The 23,178-nt window shown below is 38.7% G+C and overlaps 1 protein-coding gene across 14 annotated transcripts in view; it reads right to left on the bottom strand.

Moving 5' to 3' along the window:
* Positions 1-23,178, bottom strand: part of lama2 (laminin, alpha 2) — a 419,939-nt gene that overhangs the window by 110,404 nt on the left and 286,357 nt on the right. For 10 of the 14 annotated variants that reach the window (XM_077221106.1, XM_077221108.1, XM_077221107.1 and 7 more), the window contains 10 exons: positions 21,504-21,610; positions 20,464-20,724; positions 17,742-17,919; positions 16,103-16,239; positions 14,041-14,277; positions 13,544-13,687; positions 11,151-11,327; positions 9,159-9,344; positions 8,945-9,063; positions 8,284-8,401 (listed from right to left, as the gene is read on the bottom strand). In XM_077221106.1, the coding sequence (XP_077077221.1) occupies positions 8,284-8,401; positions 8,945-9,063; positions 9,159-9,344; positions 11,151-11,327; positions 13,544-13,687; positions 14,041-14,277; positions 16,103-16,239; positions 17,742-17,919; positions 20,464-20,724; positions 21,504-21,610 (1,664 nt within the window). The remainder of the gene's footprint in view (positions 1-8,283; positions 8,402-8,944; positions 9,064-9,158; positions 9,345-11,150; positions 11,328-13,543; positions 13,688-14,040; positions 14,278-16,102; positions 16,240-17,741; positions 17,920-20,463; positions 20,725-21,503; positions 21,611-23,178) is intronic. The other 4 variants (XM_077221113.1, XM_077221114.1, XM_077221115.1 and 1 more) reach the window with 1 other exon arrangement.

The raw sequence follows: 23,178 nt of genomic DNA, 5'->3' as shown, positions 1-23,178 counted from the left end.
AGGATACATCAGATTCAGTCAGGATTTTGCATGTGGTTCAAGAAAAGTTCAAGGGCCAGATTTACTAAACAGAGCAAATTAGCGTAAGAGTACAAAACCATAAAAGCGCCGTGTGAGTGGAAAGTTCAGCACGTGATCTACTGACGACACGCACATTAAAGAACACAGACATAATGGCCAACAAAATCTACCAAGATCGAAATAGCATCTGGTTTTCAGGTGGTAAATAATGGCACAAACACCAATAAATTGATGAGTTCAAACATTAGTTAATCACCTTGCATGATTCATTTAAATACTCTCCTCCCATACGTTTTGCGTCTGAAAGGGAAACTCCTACAAATCCACATGCAATAAGATCAGCCGCAAAAATAACCCTGTCCACTCCTTTCCAGCGCTATTTTTTTTTCTTTACCCAGACAGCAACATAGAGTCGGCCCAGATCCAGGCCACATCTGGTCCATGTGGATTCCACCCGAACCAGATGTGTGCCGGATCTGGGCCGACTCTATGCTGCTGTCTGGGTAGTAAATCCTGACAGTAGTTTTTTAACGCCAAAAGAGGGTTTGCACTGCCACAAGCTGTTGGTAAATCTTGCTCTAAATATTTCAAAATGTGTGAAGCTCAAACCAGATCCAAAAATTATGCATAGGCATACAATTAGGCTCCCATACAATTCATCACTGGAAATCAATGAGTTTTGGTTTGTAGGAAATAGTGAAAAGGCTGCTTTAGCCGGTGTAATTGTGGAGCAGTTTTAACTGCTATACATATATTCTCCTTTTCACTAACTGTGTTCTGTAACACTGCTGTCTTGAAAGGGATACATTATACAGTATTAGTTAAAAGGTTAGTGACTCCTGAGTGATCTTCACTTTATGTTGCATGTTATAGTAAAATAAAAGCTCTTCATAAACAGTGTTATATGGTGAATTTTAAGTTGTGAATCAGGCACTCTCAGACATCAAGATTCAGTGTACAAACTCTGACAATGGAAACAATAAACAACAGATTCTGAACATTATAGCAAGTAGTACAAAATTAGACTGTATAATTCAGATTCTGCAGTGGACAATATTACAATGAATGTGTAAGAGGTTACAGACACACACCATCACTGTGATTCAACTAGTAAGCAGGAATGTGCTGTAAATCCACACTGAAATCTGTGACACGTTCATACAGGGATATAATAGTCCTCCGTTGAAACCATAGCAACACTCCCTCTCACCCTCGCTCTTCAAAATTAATCGCGTCAATTTAGTACACCATCTTTTCTGGGTGAACTTGCTAAACGCCTGTTTAAAAATACTTTATTAAGCACAGTATGAAGCGTTTGAGAGTTACGGCCATCTGTCTCCATGCGGCCTCGTCCAGCCTGAATGTGAACAACTGACACTCGCTGATCTGTAATCGTCTGTCTCACACACTCCAGCTTGTTAAAGATCTCACACAAGCAGTTTGTGGGCGGAGACTGGCGGCGAGAGAGCGCTTTAACCATAGACTGTAAAAAATGGGCTTTAACACGTTAACAGTCTGAGAAGCAGAAACACTTGCTGTAATGATGAGCGATATACACACCCAGCTGTTCAACGCTCGACACTCGGGCTGGTGTTTTTCTACAGTCCTCCGATGAAAGGGCACGTCGCCAGCTTACAAAAGCTGCTTAATTATAGTGACAAGAAATGACAAATCGATGAGGAAATTGCATTACTTGGACTTTTAAATGGGTCATGAAAAAATATTATAAAAGTTCTCTGAAGTCCACATTATAAAGTAAAAAACATCCTAATTTAGAAGTAATAAGCTATTTTCTTTCCTGTATTTGACCCTGTCTTTTGGGCTCGTTCAAGACTCGGAAGTAAACGCCCACTGCTATGATTGGGTAACAGTTTTGCATATTAAAATATTTTAAATGTCCCTGCCAATACACGTATGGAATTGCTTTGAAAAAATGTTGCAAAATGTGAAACGTTTATGCGTATTACATATACTTTATATGTCTTGGTTGTAGTAAATAAAGTTTAAATACTGATTTAACATAGTTATATCTGTAGTATCAGGTTAACTACTGAGGTAGGAACCTTGTGCAGGTGGCTGTTTGGAAGGGGGAACAATAAAGCTGTGGGTTCAACGGAGACACTGCTGTGGTCCTTGTGTAGAGCCCAAGCGTGCCGCACAAGCCCTGAAAAGTGAAGCCAAAGCGTGATTTTTTTTCCCAAACCACTTCAGCGGAAATCCCGCCCTGCAGCCGATTCTAAAGTTTTCATTGGTCATGTCAATCACTGTACTGATTGCCTACACCAAACACTGATCCCTAAACCTACCCGTCACTGTAACCTAAACCAATGAAATCGGCTGCAGGGCGGGATTTCCGCTGAAGTGGTTTGGGAAAAAAAATCACGCGAAGCCAAAGCGTCTCGATCGCCCCCCGGTGACCGGTCCTAGTATAGCTCATAAACCCCGCCTCCCCATGTTATTCAATGGGACGTGAGACCAACTAAACAATTAAATTACACTTCACATATCTTTTTTCCAAAGATAGTTTCTGTCATTTACTGTAGTTTTTATCACGCTGATGTAATTTCAAGTGTTTGTTTTATTTCTTTTTAGTTAGTTATTTGTAGTGATCGACCGATGTATCGGTTTACCGATATTTTTCCCGGTATTTAAGCATTTTCCCATAATCGGGAATCGGTTTTGTAATATCGGATTTTCCGATAAACGGCGCCATCTTGTGGCCGTTTTGAGAATTCCGCCATTGCAGCCCGCGTCTGAGGAGATCAGTCAATAACAACTCTGTGCACAGGTAAAGTATATGTTCTACTTGCTTTGCTTTAATTATTCAACTTTATTTAACATAACAGACATGCATGCAGAAATGAGATTTGAGACATAAATGCCTGATATAGTTTATTTATGCAGCTTGGTTCTAAAAAATTGAGACGAACTCATTGAGCCACGTAGCGTAATCCGTCATGTCCTTCCCCAATAAAGACGTAACTTTACATGAATTAAATAAAACAGACATGAATGAGTGCATGTTGAAAATAAAAGCGCTGAATTTAATTCTCTATCTGTTGTATTTGCTCACCATTAGTCTCGAAACAAAAGTTCGTTCATATTGCTGAGCACTCACTGGGTTGATGATCAGGAATGCTCAAGCACGGCCACTGAATGAAACTTTTGACAAGATTATCTTGTTTAAACACCCTAGATTATATTATCATTTACTACATAGCAATTATTTCGCTAATACACATCTAAATATACTGCTTTGTGGAAATTAATTATTTATTATCTGCACGCGCGATCGCGGTTGAGTAACGTATAGCCTAATGTTATAGTTATGTGTAAATGCATAGATAAACAGCACTTTGTCATAAAGCATTTCATGATCTAGACCGACAAAAATATTAATAATTAAAGCTGCAAGCAGCATTTAGCGGTGTTCAAGCAGTTAAGGCAGTTAAGGCAGTTAAGCTCAAAAGCATCAAAAGACATTAAGTTTCATGTAGCAAGCATTTAACCACTGACATCATAGATGGAATAGACCTTGTTTTAGCATGATTTACCATGATATACCAAATTTTTGTGTGAATTTTGTGTTTTTGTATGATTTACCATGTTCCAGTATGATTTACCATGAATCTAGCATGATTTACCATAGTTTACCATGATATACCAAGTTCTAGTATGATTCACCATGATTTACCCTTCTCTAGCATGGTTTACCAGAATTGAACACATTCTAGTATGATTTAATATGATTCTAGCATGATTCACAATAGTTTACCATGATTTATCTTAGTTTACCTTGATTTACCATGTTATAGGATGATTTACCATGATATGCCACATTCTATAATGATTTATGATGGTTTTAAACATTATGATATGAACTTTATATGATCGTAGATGGAAAAGACCATTTACAGCTAATACAGGCAATTTACCATAGGAAATATATGGTTTTGAAGCTTTTTAACAGTTATAGCGCCACCTATGGTCCGATCTCCATGAAACTTTGCATGCTTCTTCACCATGTTATGACACATATGCTCACCAATTTTTGTGAAGTTCTGATTTTTTATTTATGATTTATAGGCATTTGAGTGTATTTTGACACGCCCATTTTCTAAATGACCCTGTTACAGCCACCCAAATGCAAAAGTTCAACTTTTTTTCGATAATTATTGATCTAGAGAGTCCAGAGAATTGTCCTAGACTGGTCTGGTTCCGATCAGGCAAAAAACCAGGGACTAGTTCGCAAAAGTAGGTTTTGGACAAAATTGGCCATAACAAATTTTTCGTCAAATCGAGAATCCGAGATATACATCTTGTCCGCCTTGAGCCAAGGAACACAGTGGTGCAAAAAGCTTGATTCCAAGTCAAACGGTCTAGGAGTTGTGAGCAATTTAGTACTTTTGGTTGCTGTAGCGCCACCTATGGGCCAATCGGGGTCATACTCTGATAGGTTCTCCCCAAACTGAGGCCCTACCACCTGGCCAGGTTTCAAGTCTCTAGGCCTTACGGTTTGGCCTGCACGATGCGTTTTAGGTTTTTTTTTTTTTTAAATAGCAATTACAATAGGTTTTCAGCACTTCGTGCTTGAACAACTAATAATAGGCGACCTTTTTGACAGTTATAGCGCCACCTATGGTCCTATCTCCATGAAACTCTGCATGCTTCTTCAACATGTCATGACACATGTGCTCATCAGTTTTTGTGAAGTTCTGAGTTTTTATTTATGATTTATAGGCTTTTGAGTGTATTTTGACACGCCCCCTTTTCTAAACGACCCTGTTACAGTGAACCAAAGGGCAAAGTTCAACTTTTTTTTGATAATTATTGATCTAGAGAGTCCAGAGAATTGTCCTAGACTGGTCTGGTTCCGATCAGGCAAAAAACCAGGGACTAGTTCGCAAAAGTAGGTTTTGGACAAAATTGGCCATAACAAATTTTTCGTCAAATCGAGAATCCGAGATATACATCTTGTCCGCCTTGAGCCAAGGAACACAGTGGTGCAAAAAGCTTGATTCCAAGTCAAACGGTCTAGGAGTTGTGAGCAATTTAGTACTTTTGGTTGCTGTAGCGCCACCTATGGGCCAATCGGGGTCATACTCTGATAGGTTCTCCCCAAACTGAGGCCCTACCACCTGGCCAGGTTTCAAGTCTCTAGGCCTTACGGTTTGGGCTGCACGATGCGTTTTAGGTTTTTTTTTTTTAAATAGCAATTACAATAGGTTTTCAGCACTTCGTGCTTGAACACCTAATAATTAATAACATACTAGTTGGAAAATGCAATGATGTAGGCCTATATGCTGTTTTGTTTGTTACTTTCCTGATGTTATAGGCTATTCCAGCTAATATTATGCAGTGAATTAATATTACCCACAAATTATTCCTCACTCTTAGTTTAAACCTATTAAACGGCACATAAACCTTCTAAAACTGTTTAAAATGAATTACATTTCTGCAAAGGTGATATGACTCCCCTGTCAATTATTTTTTCCATATGAAAACATTAGACTTTTAACATTTATTTTGCCTATTGTTAACATTGTTGCTGCTGATGCTTATAAATGATATGTATAATTTAGATATAAATTATATAATGTAATAATATAAATGTTTTTATTGTAATTTGATTAGTTTACCATTTATGAAAACAAATAAACATATCCAAATATGTTAGAATAGTTTTTGTGCTTTATTTTTTACCTCATCAAAGCTTTTATTTTTAAACAAAGACACTTAGTAACAGTGCACTTTATTTTTTAGACTCAGACCCCTCTATTTATTTGTGTATAAATATAAAGGTTTTTTTTTGTATGCAAGGAGGGAGTGATTGTTATAAATAAAATGGTTTGTTCAGTTCATTTGTGTTGTAATACTTGTGCCAAAATCAGAAGTATAACAGTAAATAAATATCGGTTCTGCATATCGGTTATCGGGCACATACACACGCAAATAATCTGTATCGGTATCGGTTATAAAAAATCAATATCGGTCGATCACTAGTTATTTGATGCTATAAAAACGGCGCTGTGGCGTCATGATTGACAGCTGTGATTGACAGGTTCTCTGAGCCAAGTAGTCACTGAAGCAACAACAGACTTGTTTTCGGGATCTTTGGAGGACTGAGGAGATTGGAGCTTTAAATTTAATATCTAAATTTCTATAATTAATTATTTCACACCGTCATAATGGGTTGTTCTGCAGCAGAGGCGTGTGCTTGCGATTGATTCAGCGAGAGTGAGGGTGGGGCGTTGATTTCGTGGCTTAAGCTTCCTGCTCACTACTGCGCATGTCTGGTCCCGAAATCGCAACTGCGCAGACTCAAGTCCCAAGATGTCAGCGCCATATCGGGACAATGGCGGCTTCACTTCTCGCCAATGGAAGAGGGCGAAGGGGCGTCGTCCATCATTTTTTACAGTCTATGGTAGAGCCTCATATAAAGGTTATGGTGTACCTATAAACCACGTAACAATATCTTGCGGTGTTTTGTGTAAACTCAGTTATGAATGAATGAAGGTACCATCATTTGTCTTACTGACGCAGTCTGGAACTTTGTTAAAAAATAAAGTTCATCCACGCTTTCTTAATGTTAGGATCACAAGTAGGGGTGTGAACCTACACTGGTCTCACGGTTGGGTTCGATTACGATTATCATGTCATCAATTCAGTTCACAATTGGTGCACTGCATCTGCAATTTAAATTTTTACTCCAAAAGTGATGTGTGCGTGCGAGCGCGTGTTCGCCTGTTCGGGAAGTCGCACTGACAGAAACAGTGACATTCCAGTTTAAGTTTCAAGGGAGTAAAGTTCCGGGTATATATTTCCCCCTCCGAAGGTTCGTGCTGGCGAGGTAATACTTTATCAAAGTTCAGGAACTTTTCGGGGTGGGAACATGTTGATTGGTTGAGTACATTCCTCAACATTTTCGGGGTGGGAACATGTTGTTTGGTTGAGTTCATTCCGCATTTTAATTAGTTGACTTATCTCAGAATTGACCGTCGACCGATGGACCGCCCACGAGTTTCAGGCTTTATTAACCTTCAATTCAGAGGATGAAATCCAGCGGGAACTGTAGAGTAGTGCGCAGTCCTGCGTCACCAGACTAATTTACCTAATCTTCACGGTACTTTAGACCGCGGTGGAAACGCAGACAGCAATAGGCCTGGGGGTAAAAAGTTCCTGGGAAAAAAGTTCCTGGGACAAATTGTTCCCGGTAATGTCGGTGGAAACGCTGCTTTTGTTGCTGAAGTAATCCTCGTATTTACTACTACAGGACATGCATGGATTGGTGGGCGGGGCTAAAGAGGCAAAGATGTAGAAGTAGGCATTGATCTTCTACAGAGGCAATTTTTCATCGCACTATGACATCATACTGAGACAAAATCCAAAACGAGTCTTTGGGCTGCTTGGTTTCGGTAAAAGATGTTTTTGGACTAACAATGAAGTTTGGAGTTCTGAAACTTACAGATTGTTTATTATAGGACAATGTCCTCTTATATGTCAAAAGATCAAGGAAAATTAGATTTCTCAATTCATGACCCCATTAATAATAATACAATACAATAATACAAATATACTTTGTGTATGTCACATTGGTAACCAATGTCTTTATTCCTGACATTCGATTATCCAATTGAACCATGATAATAAGCAAAAGTGACTTTAGATAAACATCACATTTGTTTATTTTTATTTTATTTTATTGTTATTGCTGAAGTAAGAGTGATGAGCTTTCTTCTTCGGTCCAGAACGAACAGTTGAAAGATTTGTTTGAGCGGCGCCCTCTACTGTACAGGTTTAAATTTGCATTTCCTTCAGCCTGAGACTTATTTACTTCACTTTTGGAGTGAAAAGGCCTTTACATTTGCCAAAATAAAAAAAAAATAAAAAAAAAACAAGCAAGCCTAACCAAAGAGTAAAAAGTAACGCAAAAGTAAATTAACACTTCAATGGTTTTAAATTAAAAAGTAACTAAGTAAGTACTAAGTAAGGAAGTAACACAATATTGTAATGCATTACTTTTAAAAGTAACTTTCCCCAACACTGGTCAGCCGTACTATATAATAAATAAGTCATAGCTTAAGGGAGTAGCGCAGTAATAAGGACAAGTTTTTAATGAAAACACCATATTGGCTTTAGATGCAATGTACTGTAATATCTGACCATCAGAGAGTTACATTTATGAAATTTTACATGTCTTATCACAACTTTCCAGAACATAACAGCTCTTACATGTCAAATATTGTGTGCAAAAGCCATTACCTCACAGGAGAGGCCGGCGTATCCCTGAGGACAGTCACATTTCTCAATCTGATGGGCGATTTCACTGTCCTGTGATGGTGTCCCCACCTCCGCCACCTCCAGAGTGATCTCAGAGATTCTGCACATCACATAAATCAAACAACTTCACAGCAGAAAAAAAATATGTTTACAGCCTGGTAAAAAAGTGGTTTTGGTCTATATAGCTAATTTTGCCCTTCATGACAACTGTGAGTTTTTTTTTAACTCATCCATTTAAATGATATTAAGCCTTAAAGTTGTGCATAATTAAGGGCGTGGCCACTTGAGTGACAGGTGGATTGAGCTGATGTCACTACTAGCCCTTTGTCTGCTGTCTGTTAGTGTCACGTCACCTCAGCTAATCCGCCTCGCTGCACATTTTCGGTTATCCCGGATTGACCGGCTCTGCCCACTTTGGGCTTCAAAAATGCTCTTCAGAAACACTACGGATGACGTCACGCACACTACGCCCATATTTTTTTTTTACAGTCTATGGTTCACACACATTCTTATCTTTCACACACATTGTTACACACATTGAGCGTCTGATTCTTCAGAACTGTTTTGATATTCCAAAACTTATTGCAAGTGCTTCCTCAAAACTTGACTGAAGTAAAAGACAGACGTGCTTGAGATCGGGTACCTGCTGTGTCTCATGACGCTGCCGTGCGAGGCCTTTATAAGGATATATTCAACATGAAAAAGCACGTCCATGAAATCCTCACGAGTCATCGGCCTGCCATCCTTGTGTTTCCACTCGTGCTGCAAAACAATGTTGGTGTTTACACTTGAAGTAAAACATTGAGATCATGCAAGTGACTCCTGCACATGCACTGAATGACTGGCAAGTCTCTCACCTCTGTTAGGTCGATCTCGTGACGGGTCAGCTGGCCAATCTGAAGCGCTGGCATGTGGCGGACCATGACCTTGTCCTTGTTGGGGCCGCCCTTTATGATGACCTGAGGCTCATATGAGGTGCGGCCCGTCTCATCACGAGCCTCGTAATAGATGGCATACTTCAACTTCCCACCATAGGCTGTTATCTGAAAAAACAACCTCCAAACATTGAGTCTTGCTGTGACGTACATCCGCTGGCCATGAAATTCAAAAATATTATTCCAATATGACTGAATCAATCAGACTGTTCAATAGTATCGTTAAAAAGTTTTTTTCAATACTTTTATTAATCAAGGATGGATTAAATTAGCAGTAAATACATTTATAATGCTACAAAATATATCTATTTCAAATAAATGCTGTTCATTTGAACTTTCTATTCATCAAAGAATCATAAAAAATATGAACTGTTTTCAACACTGATAACATTTTTAAATGTTTCTGAAGCATCAAATCATCATATTATAATGATTTCTGAAGGATCATGTGACACTGAAGACTGGAGTAATGATGATGAAAATTCAGCTTTGATCACAGGAATAAATTACATATAACTATATATTCACATATAAATCAGTTGTTTTTAATTGTAATAATATTTCACTGTTTTTACTGTGTTTTTGATCAAATAAATGCAGCCTTGGTGAGCAAAAAAGACTTTTAAAAAACATAAAAAAATCTGAATCACCCCAATCTTTTGAATGGTAGTCTGTAGGGGTGGGATGATGCACTTAGCTCATGAAAAGGTACACGATATTAGGTTCACGAGGACGAGACAACACTATTTGTAAATATCTTCAATGACAATTTATATGCCTGAAAAAAATAGTATTTTTTTTTACTGAAATACACAAAATGCAAAACAACGCAGGTGCATTTTGAAACGTTTTAACTAATCTAGGGCTGTCACGAACAATTGTTTTTGTAATCGAGTAATTGGTCGATTATTTTGACAATTAACTTAAAACTGACTTAAAATTAGCATCTAATAACAATGAGGAAATAATAATGGGTTCAAATATATGTAATGCATTACGTTTAAAATAAACTTTCCCCAACACTGGTGATTTTTAAATGGTTTTAATGTGCTGATATCACGAGACAGCTTTTCACCTTGACGAGAAATCACATTATGAAAATAGATGTTTTTCTCCAAAACACGTTGGGAAAAATGATTTGCCCCCTTTTATTAAATTTTTTGCAACCTCCTTTTTCCAAGAGAACAGCTCTGAGTCTTCTCCTGTAATGCCTGATGAGTTTGGAGAACACCTGACATCTTTGATCATATTTACCAAGGGGGTAAATAATTCTGATCGGCACTGTATAGATCATGTCATATGTAATAATAGTAAATAAATACATAAATACATTCCATCTTAATAAATTAATAAATAAAACGGGTCTCTCTAGAATAGAGAGTTAACCATCTCTGACATCTCTCTCTCTCTCTCATATATATCCACCATTCACCATATATATCCACTCCAAATATTTAACTGATTTATGTATTAACCAATGCTTACGCAAAATAAAATTACACAAATTCGGGTATCAAACTGTGCTAAAACAGCTTATATAGGCCTACTATTTAGTTTGCCCTCTTGACATTTACTGAATGTACTTTAATCTCCATTCGTTGAACAAGAAAAAACATTATGATAGGGAGATTCAAAGATTCATTCACATTCTCTGTAAGGAGTTTGTTTTTTACAGAAAACTGTATTTATTAATAACCCCTTAATTAATAAATAGTTTTCTGTCCAATCAGACTGAGCTGTGAATGTGTTTATGGTTTCCAACAGGTATTAAGTGATTTCTGTGATCGGATTACAGGCGATCTCTCTCTCCCTCTCTCTCTCTCTCTCTCTCTCTCTCTCATATACACACGAGAGGGATGAGATTACTGAACAGTAAAGGTGAGTAGCGTGTGTCGTGGCTGTTCAGGGACTGACCATGGAGCGTTTGAACTGTTTGGGCAGTCTCCAGTAGTAGGGCTCCCTCAGGTGCTGCTGGATCACCTCAGCGCTGGCGATGATGTCCGGGTGCTGGAAGCTCACACCGGCTGAGCTCTCCTGACCGTTCCACTCGTCCACCAGAGGGAGAACCGTCTGTTCTGGCACCAGAGTCAGCTGTGGACAACAGCACATCTCTCACACATATACCATTACTTCAACACTTGCACTCTGAACTTACAAAGTAAGGTCAACATGAAACAGCATTCACGATTTAACTTCGGGAATGTGACGTATTTCCAAGAGAAACACAATATTCAATGGGTTCTGATGTAGAATGGATTGTGAGAAATGGAATGCAATATTATTACTGATTTATTTATGTCCCCACCCACGCAACAGAGGTGGAGAAAGTTATTATATCTCAATGAAAGATAATGCATTTTTTTTTTGTTAGTCTTTAGTACACCAGAGAATTTATTAAGTAAGTAGGGTAAATTGGTTATTTCCAAAACAGTGGGATAGTATCAGAGTTTTTCAGGATATGTGTGTGTGTGTGTGTGTGTGTGTGTGTCTGTGTGTGTGTCTGTGTCTGTGTCTGTGTGTCTGTCTGTCTGTCTGTGTGTGTGTGTGTGTGTGTGTGTGTGTGTGTGTGTGTGTGTGTGTGTGTGTGTGTGTGTGTGTGTGTGTGTGTGTGTGTGTGTGTGTGTGTGTGTGTGTGTGTGTGTGTGTGTGTGTGTGTGTGTGTGTCTGTGTCTGTCTGTGTGTGTGTGTGTGTGTGTGTGTGTGGAACCCCACAGGGCCGCTAAACTAGCCTCACAACATCAACACACAATCTCACGACTCACTGACTCAGAAAAAATCTCTCGTTTTCCACAAATGAGCGAAAGGATTCAAAACTCCTCTCCGACAGCAGGCACACTTAGATTAACTTTTGGACTGCAACCTTTGTTTAATTTGTTTGTGGATTTGGTGACGTTGGAGAAGCATCCTTCAGCCATATTGTGCTGAGGATTAAGGCAAGTTAGTGAACGTACAGGAAACCCTTATGAAAAACACACAAGGACCACCTCTCCCTCTGTACGTCACCTCTGTCTCTCTCTGCCTCAAAACACACTCAATCCTGGCCTGTGTGAAACCGACAGCTAGGAAGCACTTGATATGTATTAATATTTACTGTTGTCCTGGTAACGGAGCATCTCAGCCCACCTCAGACAAGATGATTAAGAAAGCCATCAAAACACAAACAAACAGAGGCACCTGTGTCCTCATCTCATCCCCTCTGTCACTAGAGGACAACTGACATTTAAAGCAAACAATACTTCCTCTATTAAAACATATCCTTTTGTTAACTATAAGAAACACTCATAATTCTGTAAAATAACAGTAAAAGATTATGCATTGATAATTATGTGACCTCCCTATAAAATATGACTTTATTTTTCAAGGTGCTTAACCTTCAGAAAGATTATGATTGTCAAACTAAACTAGATCTGCGTTTTATTTTACATTTAAAATAAGAAAATCAAAAATATGAAAAATATAAAAAAATAAACAATTATATTACAGGGTTGAATAGTTAATAGTTGAACCTGATGTAGTGTAATATGTGTAAAAATTAAGAAACTGGGATGAAATTATTAATCTGGGGAACCAAAATTAGTCCCTTCTAACAATAAGTGTCAGAATTTTAAGACCAATAATTTCAAATGTAATGCTCCATTTTAAACAGGGCAAAAATGAGGTTGTTCAAAATGAGGAATGTATGTGTTATGCATTGAGCAATTTAAACTGTTAAAAATGTAAAATGTTTACTTAAAATGTAATATTTCTACAGTGAATTGAATGTGAGTTGAAGATATTATGGCAGGTGTTTAAAACTGATGAATAACTGTTTTACTGCTTTACAAAGTAACAGGACATAATTTCAAACCCTCTCAATAAAAAATTTGTGTGTGTGTGTGTGCGTGTGAGAGTGTGTGTGCGAGTGTGTGTGTGCGCGTGTGAGAGTGTGTGTGTGTGTGTGTGTGTGTGCGCGGGTGAGAGTGTGTGAGTGTGTGTGTGTGTGTGTGTGTGTGTGTGTGTGTGTGTGTGTGTGCGCGTGTGAGAGTGTGTGTATGTGTGTGAGTGTGTGTGTGTGTGTGTGTGTGAGAATGTGTGTGTGTGTGTGTGTGCGCGGGTGAGAGTGTGTGAGTGTGTGTGTGTGTGTGAGAGAGTGTGTGTGTGTGTGTGTGTGTGTGTGAGAGTGTGTGTGCGAGTGTGAGAGAGTGTGTGTGTGTGTGCGCATGTGAGAGTGTGTGCGCGTGTGAGAGTGTGTGTGTGTGTGTGTGTGTGTGTGTGTGTGTGTGTGTGCGTGCGTGCGTGCGTGCGGGCGCGTGTGTGTGTTCACTCACTCTCATTCGGATGAGTCCTGTGGCCTCTGAACAGGAGCTGCTCAGGCCGAAGCAGTAGCACTGACTGCAGCCCAGCGGATTCCTGCGACTGAGGCCGAACGAGCCCGTCTTACAGCGGTCACACCTCACTCCATCCACGTTAGCCTGAAAACACACTCACATCAGCGCTGGCTTTTACAGCTCACTCACTCTCCAGCTGCCACGTGGGAACTGCAGATTTCACCATTTCAATGCACATATTTTTATTAACATGAATTATATACAAATAAACACACCACCAGGTAAAAGTTTACTCTCTCTCTTTATTTATTTATTTTTTACTAATTTTATTATTAATTTTTATCCTTTCCACATTAAAATAATGGTAAAGTGATAACAACTCTAAAAACTGAATTGTGTTTTATCAGATATTATCAGATAGTATTCTGCTGTAAGATTTTTTTTGTTCATTTTATTTATTGTTTAAATCGTAGATGGGTTTCGGTCTGGTTCGGTACCTTGCAAGAGCACTGCCCACTTCTATCTGCACATGCGCAGAGGCCAGATTCTGGCTCGCAGGCGTCATCTGACGAGCCAGCTGAGGAGCACTGGCAGGAAATGCATTGTGGGAAGTCTCTGTAACCCAGCTTACACTCGTCACACTTCTCGCCCCTGAACTGCTCTAGGCACATGCAGCAGCCCGTGTTCACGTTACACTGCTGCGCCACGGACCCCAGCGCGTTACAGCCGCACGCCTGCAGAGAAATGCAGGAAAATACACACATTAAAATCATATTATCCATAATATTTACATAAAAACAAGAAAAAGCTCATTTATAAGTGGGTTTTTTAGAGGACAGATATGTTTTCAATAATAATAATTTTTTGATAAAATTATTTTGTTTCAGAGATATATTGATGACTGTTTCGTTATTTACAAAGGCTCTATATATGAGCGGTCTAAGATCTCCCATCAAATTTACATATCATGTGGATACCATTAATGTCAACTTTTTGGATAGTTGTATATTAATTGTTGATAAACAAATGGTCTCTTCTCTTTATAGAAAAGATACGGAAATGAACAGTCTTCTTGATGCGAAGAGTGGTCATCCAATGTCCTTAAAACCCAGGTTACCTTAAGCAGTTTTTAAGACTATCTGTTTTAAGAAATAGGGTTTTGAAGTTAAGTCCAGACCCTGTAGGCAGACTGATTTCACAGGGATATCCCAATAAGTGACTTGATACTGCACTTAAAGTTTGTACATTGCATGGACAGGAGGAAAGCAACTTGATTACGAATATAAGAAATAAGAGCTTCTCATGTTTTTCAATTAAAACAGAAAGTACATAAGCACTATACAATTAATGTGGATAGCAGCTTACATTATTTGTTGAGAAATATTTTCTTTCATTTTGTGATTTTGATTGCACAGTTTGGTATCCACCATAGAGTAATGACATTAGGAGGATTATTAAGAGTAGCAATTTTCTTCTAAAATTCTAAAATGCAATTCTCAACACTGCCCTAGGTTGCTTCTCTTCGTACCTTAAGGCGAGAACTTTTCCACTGAGATTTAGAATTACTCTTTTTCCTCTGCACTCATCACCTGCGGGGTACCTCAAGGCTCTGTTTCGGGCCCTGTTTCGTTATACTGTAAATGCTCCTGTTAGTTTTTTTTTTTTCAGACACAAAACATCTCATACTAAGTTCTGCCTTACAATCTCTGTTTGCCATAAGGACATAGTTAGATGGCAACCAAACTTTTGGTAAGATGAAAAGTTTTACTAGAGATAGCTTTATGTAAGGAGGTAATGATAACTTGTGTGTTGTATGTGCCATTGAAGAAAACATAACGGTAAACAATGCTTATAAATCGCATTTAATTACACTGTCACTAAAAAGAGTTTTAGAGCAATCAGTCATGTTTGAGAATACCTTAGGACTGGCCTGGGACTTATAAAACAACAAATGTTTTGGAAACAAAATGAATGTCACACAAGTAATTGGTTCACTGTAAGTAACCATACCATATACAGTGAGTAACAGCAAATGGTTTAAAATTGCATTTTATGTAATATTACTATAAAATGCTCTCAAATAAATGTTTTTTGTGAGTAATTGTTGTATAACTTACAGTGAAAAAACAGTAAACGGACATTTCCAGAAGTGCGTGTGTGACATATTATCACATATGATGGTAACACTTTATTTAAAGCCTTTATGTACAAGGCATTATAAAAGTATTCATGGTGCACATTATAATGCATATATTTTTATAAATAATTGTAACCAAAGTTAAAATGCATTGTTATATTTGCATTGTACATTAAGTACATTATTCAGTACTTGAAGGTATTGATTTTTGAACCGTTCTATGGATTCAGTTAAAATTAAATCATAAAGCAACAATCAAGACGTTTTGCTGATGTTCTGCTGCTCTTTGGCATTAACTCAAAGATTCACCTCGACATGCCATGATGAATAATAATGATGTTTTGGCAGATGATAAATATACGCAGCGAGAGCAGACAGCAGTGAAGCGTTGACGGTTGGAGGAGAGCAGAGATGAGCCGTACCTTACAGCCGCTGCTGATGTCGTGACCCCAGTAGTTGGGCGCACATTTGTCACATCTCTCTCCCACGGTGTTGGGCGGACAGATACACTGACCTGTGTTAGCGTCGCAGTTATTTCCCACATGGGCACACTGGCACGCTGCAAGACAGACAGAAACAGAGAGCAGGTTAATTGCGGAGCGCAGCTGAGCACCTGTTTAAATGTCAGCGCCGGCTCTCCTCTCTGCTGTCGTAATATCAGTGAGAGAGCGTGACAGAAGACGCTCCGACTGGAAGGAGATGATATAAACATCTCAGATGAAAACTGTAGCGCTTAGAGGTCAGGCTCGTTGACAATCACATTCAGGAACTGAGCTGGAATTTACAAGGTGTTGTCTGAAATCTGAACCGTCGGCGAGAAAGCTTTTGCTCACAAGCTGTTACACGTGTTTCTTATGTCTGTTATGTTTCATTTACAGCATCAGCTTTATCTCATACAGTCAAGTCACCTTTATGTCTATAGTGCTTTATTTTTTGCAAATTTCATCAATAATGAAACAATCTGAGTTTCAGCTGTAAAAAAAAAATCTAAAAAGACAGTAGAATTATTGTTCATCTCAATTCAGTTCAATGATTCATGTTCAATGCTGATGTTGCAAAGTTAGTGTCATTATCATGATTATTCCGTTCAGATTTCGTTCTCATCCCGACAGTGCAGCTAAAATGATAATAATACTGAATAATAATGGTCTTTTAAAACAGAAAGCAATGAATGTGGATATTAGCTCACATTATTAGCTTTCATTTTGACACTTTTGACTGCACAGTTTGGTAAAACAGATGCCAGATGCATAAACAGCCATTATGTTAAAACTCTGTCTTAAGAACTAGTATGGCCAACTAGCAATTAGTTAGGGGTATTCAGTCTTACTTTTAGTATTATTAGACCAATCTACGTTTTTATGTAACCGACTTTAAAAAAATTATAAACCGTCTTAAAGAAAACATTTTTTAAGACTAGTCTTAGAGGTTTATGCAACAGTTTATTGAGACAAAGGGGCTACATATGCTATAATCTGGCATGTTTACTTTAGCATTTTTATATTAATGTTTATTAACATGCATTGTCCCTTTTTAATATAAATATATGGCTTCTTAAACTACAGATTAGGTAAAGATTATGGTGAATATGAGTTCAGATTGACTTTGATTGACAACAACAGCCTATGGTTTGAAATGTACAGAGCCCCTAAAGTGACATGAAGGGGGAAATAATGAGATGGAGGAAAACTTATTTGTCAATGCTTTAGTGTTCTCTTGTAAATGTCTTGCGTTCCGCCCAGAAACTGCGATAGCTCGCAAATAGCTCAAAAGGTTTTGCGAGCGAAAGCTCAGGGGAACGCAATTTTTTTTTGCGAGAGAGCGCTAAAGCATTGACCTCCCACCTCATTTTTCCCAGCACCATGTCCCTTAGGTGCTCCATAGAAATGACAAGAAGTGAATTAATAATGAACAGAATTTTAATTCTTGAGTGAACTGTACCTTTAATGAGATCTCATTTGTGCTTTTTTCTATATTATGGAATTACTGTAATATTGCTCAAGCATGCATCTGTATCTGTACTGAATTAGAGCTCTCTATTTCAGAGGTTTGACTTCTTACGTGTGCAGCCGCCCTCCTGGAAGCTGAAGTGTCGAGGAGCGCAGCGGTCACACTTCTGTCCCGTCACGCCAGGCTGACAGCGACACTGACCGCTCTCGTCACAATCAAACGACTTCGATCCAAATGAATTGCAGTGGCATGGGACGCAGCCCTGAGAGCCCTGCATGTGTAACCCCGACTGAGAGACCATCCAGAGAGAGAGAGAGAGAGAGAGAGAGAGAGAGAGAGAGAGCAGAATGTTGAAATAAGGCTATCGTAAGCTTTGTGACACTTTCCAGAAGTAAAGTACAAATAGTTTTAAAAAAGCAATGACAGCTCATTTACCATATAGGCTACTATATATTACCGAGAACTATTCACTGAAGAAAAAATTATATGATAAATAAGTTATAACAACATATGTTTTTAAATTGCTTTAACTCTTCAAAATACGTTAAGCAATTTTCAATTATTTTTAAGTTATGCAAGATCCAATATATAAGTTATACAACTTTAAACATTAGCATTAGCATCTTTTTTCTCAGTTTTTTGTAGCTCAACCTTAACCTTTTATAAGGAGAAAATTACATCCGCAACATTAAATAAATAAATTAATCAAATAAATACTTTTTTTCTACGTTTATTTAATGGTTTATTAAATAAGAGGGAGGATTTCATTAAGAGCATAAAGCTCAATTTTGTACCTATACTTGTGGAATGTGTCTTACAGTCATACAAACAGTACAATATCTTGTGCATTTATAAACAACCTCCATTAGTGTCTCAGAGAGCCTAAGACCCTCATAAACTCACCACAGATCACAGCACTGAACAGGCATGCAGATAATACAGACCAAACCAATGTCTGACACTCTTCCACAACTCACCTTAAAGACTGTATCAAGACTGTAAAGACATTTTGAGAGGTAAACCACCAACAATTTTATTTTAATGATCAAAAAAGATAATGCAGTGCTGATAAATCTGCACACAGCATGTGGATGTGAAGCCATTGCTCTGGGGTGATTGACAGCCATCTGTCTGCTAGGAACAGGTGCGCTGTCACCGTAGCAACCAATGACAACTGGTCCTGGCACGCGCTGTCACTGCCACCCCACGGATGCCAAATATATGAGGAGACACACACACACACACACACACACATCCCATCATGCAAAGCTTTTGAGCCAAAGTGACAAAACTCTCCTCCAAGAGAAACTCATATCCGTGCCTTTTTAAAGATTAAGAAAAGACTAAAATATAAAAAAAGCAAAGTGGCATGTGCTTTCTGCCTGCACAAACAGATTAACTCCCTGAAGCGCTACTTAACTAATGTTACATGTAAATGTATAATTAAAAGCCAAAGCAAACTGTGCACATTTTGTTTCATCCTTCTTAAAGCCAAAGGCTGCCTTTTTTGAATTATGTGAACATGTATTGGGTCTCATTCGCTAAGAACTGCACAAAAGTTGTGTACTTAAGCATGCAGAAAAGTTTCTTATGTAAACAGGATTGCATGTGAATTTGTTCTTCCTCTCATGATGTTGGTGAGTTGGAGAAGGTTAGATGTGTGAGCACACGCAAACCAGTACAGAACTTCAATTCAAGAGCTTGTGACTTTCCCTGATCTTTTGACATATAAGGCTCTGTTTACACCTGGTATTAAGAAGCGTTTTGGTCGATCGGATCACAAGTGAACCACACTAAATACAGGTGTAAACGGGGTCTGAAACATTTTGAGCTGGTCCACTTTTTACCTCTTCCAGAGGGAGTTGAAAACATTCGACCGGATTGCTTTCATAGTGTAAACACTCATGTGGTCGAATGTGTTCAAACAGCCACAAAAGACCGTCTATACTCTCCACATACTGATACCTAAACATTATGGTAAGTACACTAGTCAGATGGGATTTAAACTTTGTCGGCTGAAGACCCTGGTTTGGTTTAAAGATGAAAAATGAAAAAATCAAGCACAATGTTCTCTCTCCATTCCTGATTGCTAACACACACTCACAGCAAAAACTAAAGCTGATGATCTCCATATGTTTTTCCGTCGTCTTCGGTCACGTTCCCCAAGCTTATTTTGTCCATTAGATCGAAAAATCTGATCCATACATCCATACATTTACCCGCTCGTAGACACTCTCCTTGAAGAAATCAGGACAGAAGTGGACAAAAGAGACGATTAAAACACACGGTGTAAACGGGAATGTGTCTCCCTCGTCTACTTGTGATCCCATCAACCAAGACACATCTTAACACCAGGTTTAAACAGGGCCTGAGTGGTCATTTGACTATAAAAACAGAACTCAAAACTTTATTTACCATAATAATTATTTCATAAGCAAAAATGCTATCCAATCACAGCAATGGGAAGTTACCCTTAAACGGCGTGTGTAAATCAGAGGGATGGTTTAAACCAGGGGTAAAAATGTCCATTTTCCATTCAAAAAATGTATTCTAAAAATATAAATGCAATGCAAACTTTAAAGGCATCATGAAATGGAAGTTGAGCTGGTCTTTTCTTCCTTATTGTGCTGTATATCCGAGTGAAATGGCTTCTGGAACAAGAACAAATGTAGGGCGGGTCTTGATTTTGTCCATTTGGAATTGATTGGTTGGATGGTAGATATTAGATGTTGATCCTCACAGAAAGTCACACACATGCGCACACACACACACACACACACACACACATACACACACACACACAGCCTGTGCACTCTTCATGCCGTGCGTTTACCCCTGTGCCGGGGCGGTAAGCCCCTCGAGGGCAGCCCCCTCTGCTTTCCCATCTCTGGATGTGTTGGATGGGAACCTGTTGCACGGGTCTCCGGGTCTCCCTGCGGGTGTGAGCCGGGCGTACGAGGTCACACCTGCGGCCCACGTGCCCAGCCCGACAGATGCACTTGCCCTCAGAGTCGCAGCGCTGGGACACCGAGCCCCGAGCGCTGCACTGACACGGCCTACACAACTGAGACTCGCCATCCCACCAACAGTTCGGCTGAACACACACACACGGGGTGATGAAGAGGCAGAGACAGAGGCATGAAATACTGTGTCTGCTGTAGATCTTATAAGGGATTTACTTGTACTGACGCTGTGAAAAAGAAATGTGCCACTAACAATAGCCGTGTTTCCATTACCCTTCAAATTGCGCAAATTGAAATTGCGAATTGGAAATACGGCCAATGGAAACACGTATATATTCGTATGTCGCAAAAAAGTTTTTACGCTCGCATGAGGTGGTTTTTCAGGCCATTCGAAAAAGGAATATTCCGCAGAACTGCAATGGAAACAGTTTTTCCACATTTACAGGTCACCTGACGTACGTAAAAGTCGCTCATTGTTTAAAGAAGGCGCGGTGTGTTTGGACAGAAGGACGAGACAGAGTTCTTCATTAAATATTAAATACTGGATTCTAATCAACAAAGAAATGCCACAATTGATCAAGAGCTTGAAGCAGATATGAGGCAGAAACTCCTCATATGTGGCGCTCACAAGTATAAGGGTCTTTCCTTGCCATTAATGCTTATACAGTATAATACGTAAACATCTCCTTCCATTAAAACAAATGGCTAGTGTGGTGGCTGCGATATATGTAAACCTACCAACATCAGTTACCATAAATGTTGGAATGATTGTTGGCATAACATTGGATTATTAAAACAACGTTATTTCACAATAGTTTTTTGTCGACATTAAGAAAATATCGCAAAATTTTTGCGCAAATCTGTATTGGAAACACGGCTATAATGACAGCATTCGGTGTTGTTTACCCACCATACACTCCTCACACTGGCGTCCGACCACATGTTGTCGACACTGGCACTGACCGGTCTCCTGATGGCACACCTCCGACACCGACCCGTTAATGTGACACTGACACGCTACACAGACAGAGACAGACAAACAGAGCTGGAGCATTAAACTCAAAGACTTAAGTTGTGTGCCAAATGACATACTATACATTATGCATTTATACACTTATACTTATGCGCTATGTACTCAACCGTGTAGTGTATGAATTTTATGTGGTTATTTGGTCATTTACCATCCGATTCTGAAGCCCCTCCCCCTCCGCTATGTAATTAAAGCGGTGACAGTCGAGTGCATGAAGTGTCCAACATTCAACACTTGGTTTTTCCGGTTAATTAAGAGCATCATCCGGGTATTTAAATTGCGCTTTTTATTTTTCAGTGTGAATAAACTACTTGCACTATTATACTACAAAAGATCATAGAATAGTGGATAAATATGCAAATTGGCATGCACCTATTAAAGTCCCCCTGTGGTGAAAATCCAGTTTTTAATGTTGTTTATATGTCAATGTGATGTTTTTAATATATTTTAAGAAAAACCATGTGTAAATTCATAAGTTGACCCCATTGCTGAGTATTTTCTCCTTCAAATGATGCAGTGAACCAAAGACAGTCTCAAAAACACGGTTTGAAATCGCTGGTGTTTCTGACGTCACAAACTACCTTGTAATCAATAAGATCAATGTGTAATCGTCAACGAGTTGATCTCTGAGCTGTGTGAGTGGGTGGAGGCAGGGCTCATCTGCATATTCATAGAGCCACGAATACTAAATAAGGCAAGGGTGTCGAGTTACATTCAAGATATTTTAAGGCATAACGATTTTAAATGAAGAAGTTTAAACATGTCATTTTGGGGATAAGATTGTCATTTAAAATTCAAAGGTGATTTTTAAGGGATACAATGATTGACTACAGGAGGACTTTAAGTTTTAAAAAAGCACAGTGCAGAACATGATGGTCTTGAGACAGAATAATGGATTTAACATAAACAGCTGAACAGTAGACTGAGGTAACAGTTGTCAGTAGGTTATATTTTGTTTTGATATTCAATATATACTACCAGTTAATAGATTGGAATATGGTTCTCAGTGTTTTTTTAAAATATATTTTTAAAGGTCTCCTGCTCACCAAGGCTGCTTTTGACCAAATTTGATCAAAATACAGTAAAACCTGAAAAATATAATTACAGTTTAAAATGTGAATAAATAGTAAAGTGTAATTTATTCCTGTGATCAAAGCTGAATTTTCAGCATCATTAACTTACTCCAGTCTTCAGTGTCACATGATCCTTCGGAAATCATTCTAATATCCTGTTAAATTTGCTTCTTTTATTTTCATTTGCTGCTCAAGAAACATTTCTGTTGTGCTGCTTCATATTTTTGTGGAAACCTCCACAAACTACTTTTTAAAAGTGTGGAGTAAGTGTGGTGGGGCATACTGTTGCGTCTTGTTACCGTACCGTGTCATGTTACCGTATAAAATGGGATTCTAGTCACTACTTGCGTATCGTCTTTGTTGTGCGTCGTTGCCCGGGGACCCCCCCATCTGGTTTCCTCAAACGTTTCCGCTTGGAGGTGTGTGTGGTTTGGCTGAATATTTAGCACCAGATGTGGATTTTTTTTATTTTTATAATTATT

The sequence above is a fragment of the Siphateles boraxobius genome, unplaced genomic scaffold (genome assembly GCF_051911475.1).
Source record: "Siphateles boraxobius isolate OS27281-9 unplaced genomic scaffold, OSU_SipBor_1 8, whole genome shotgun sequence".
Lineage (NCBI taxonomy): Eukaryota > Metazoa > Chordata > Actinopteri > Cypriniformes > Leuciscidae > Siphateles > Siphateles boraxobius.
This window is presented reverse-complemented; position numbering and strand designations above follow the sequence as displayed.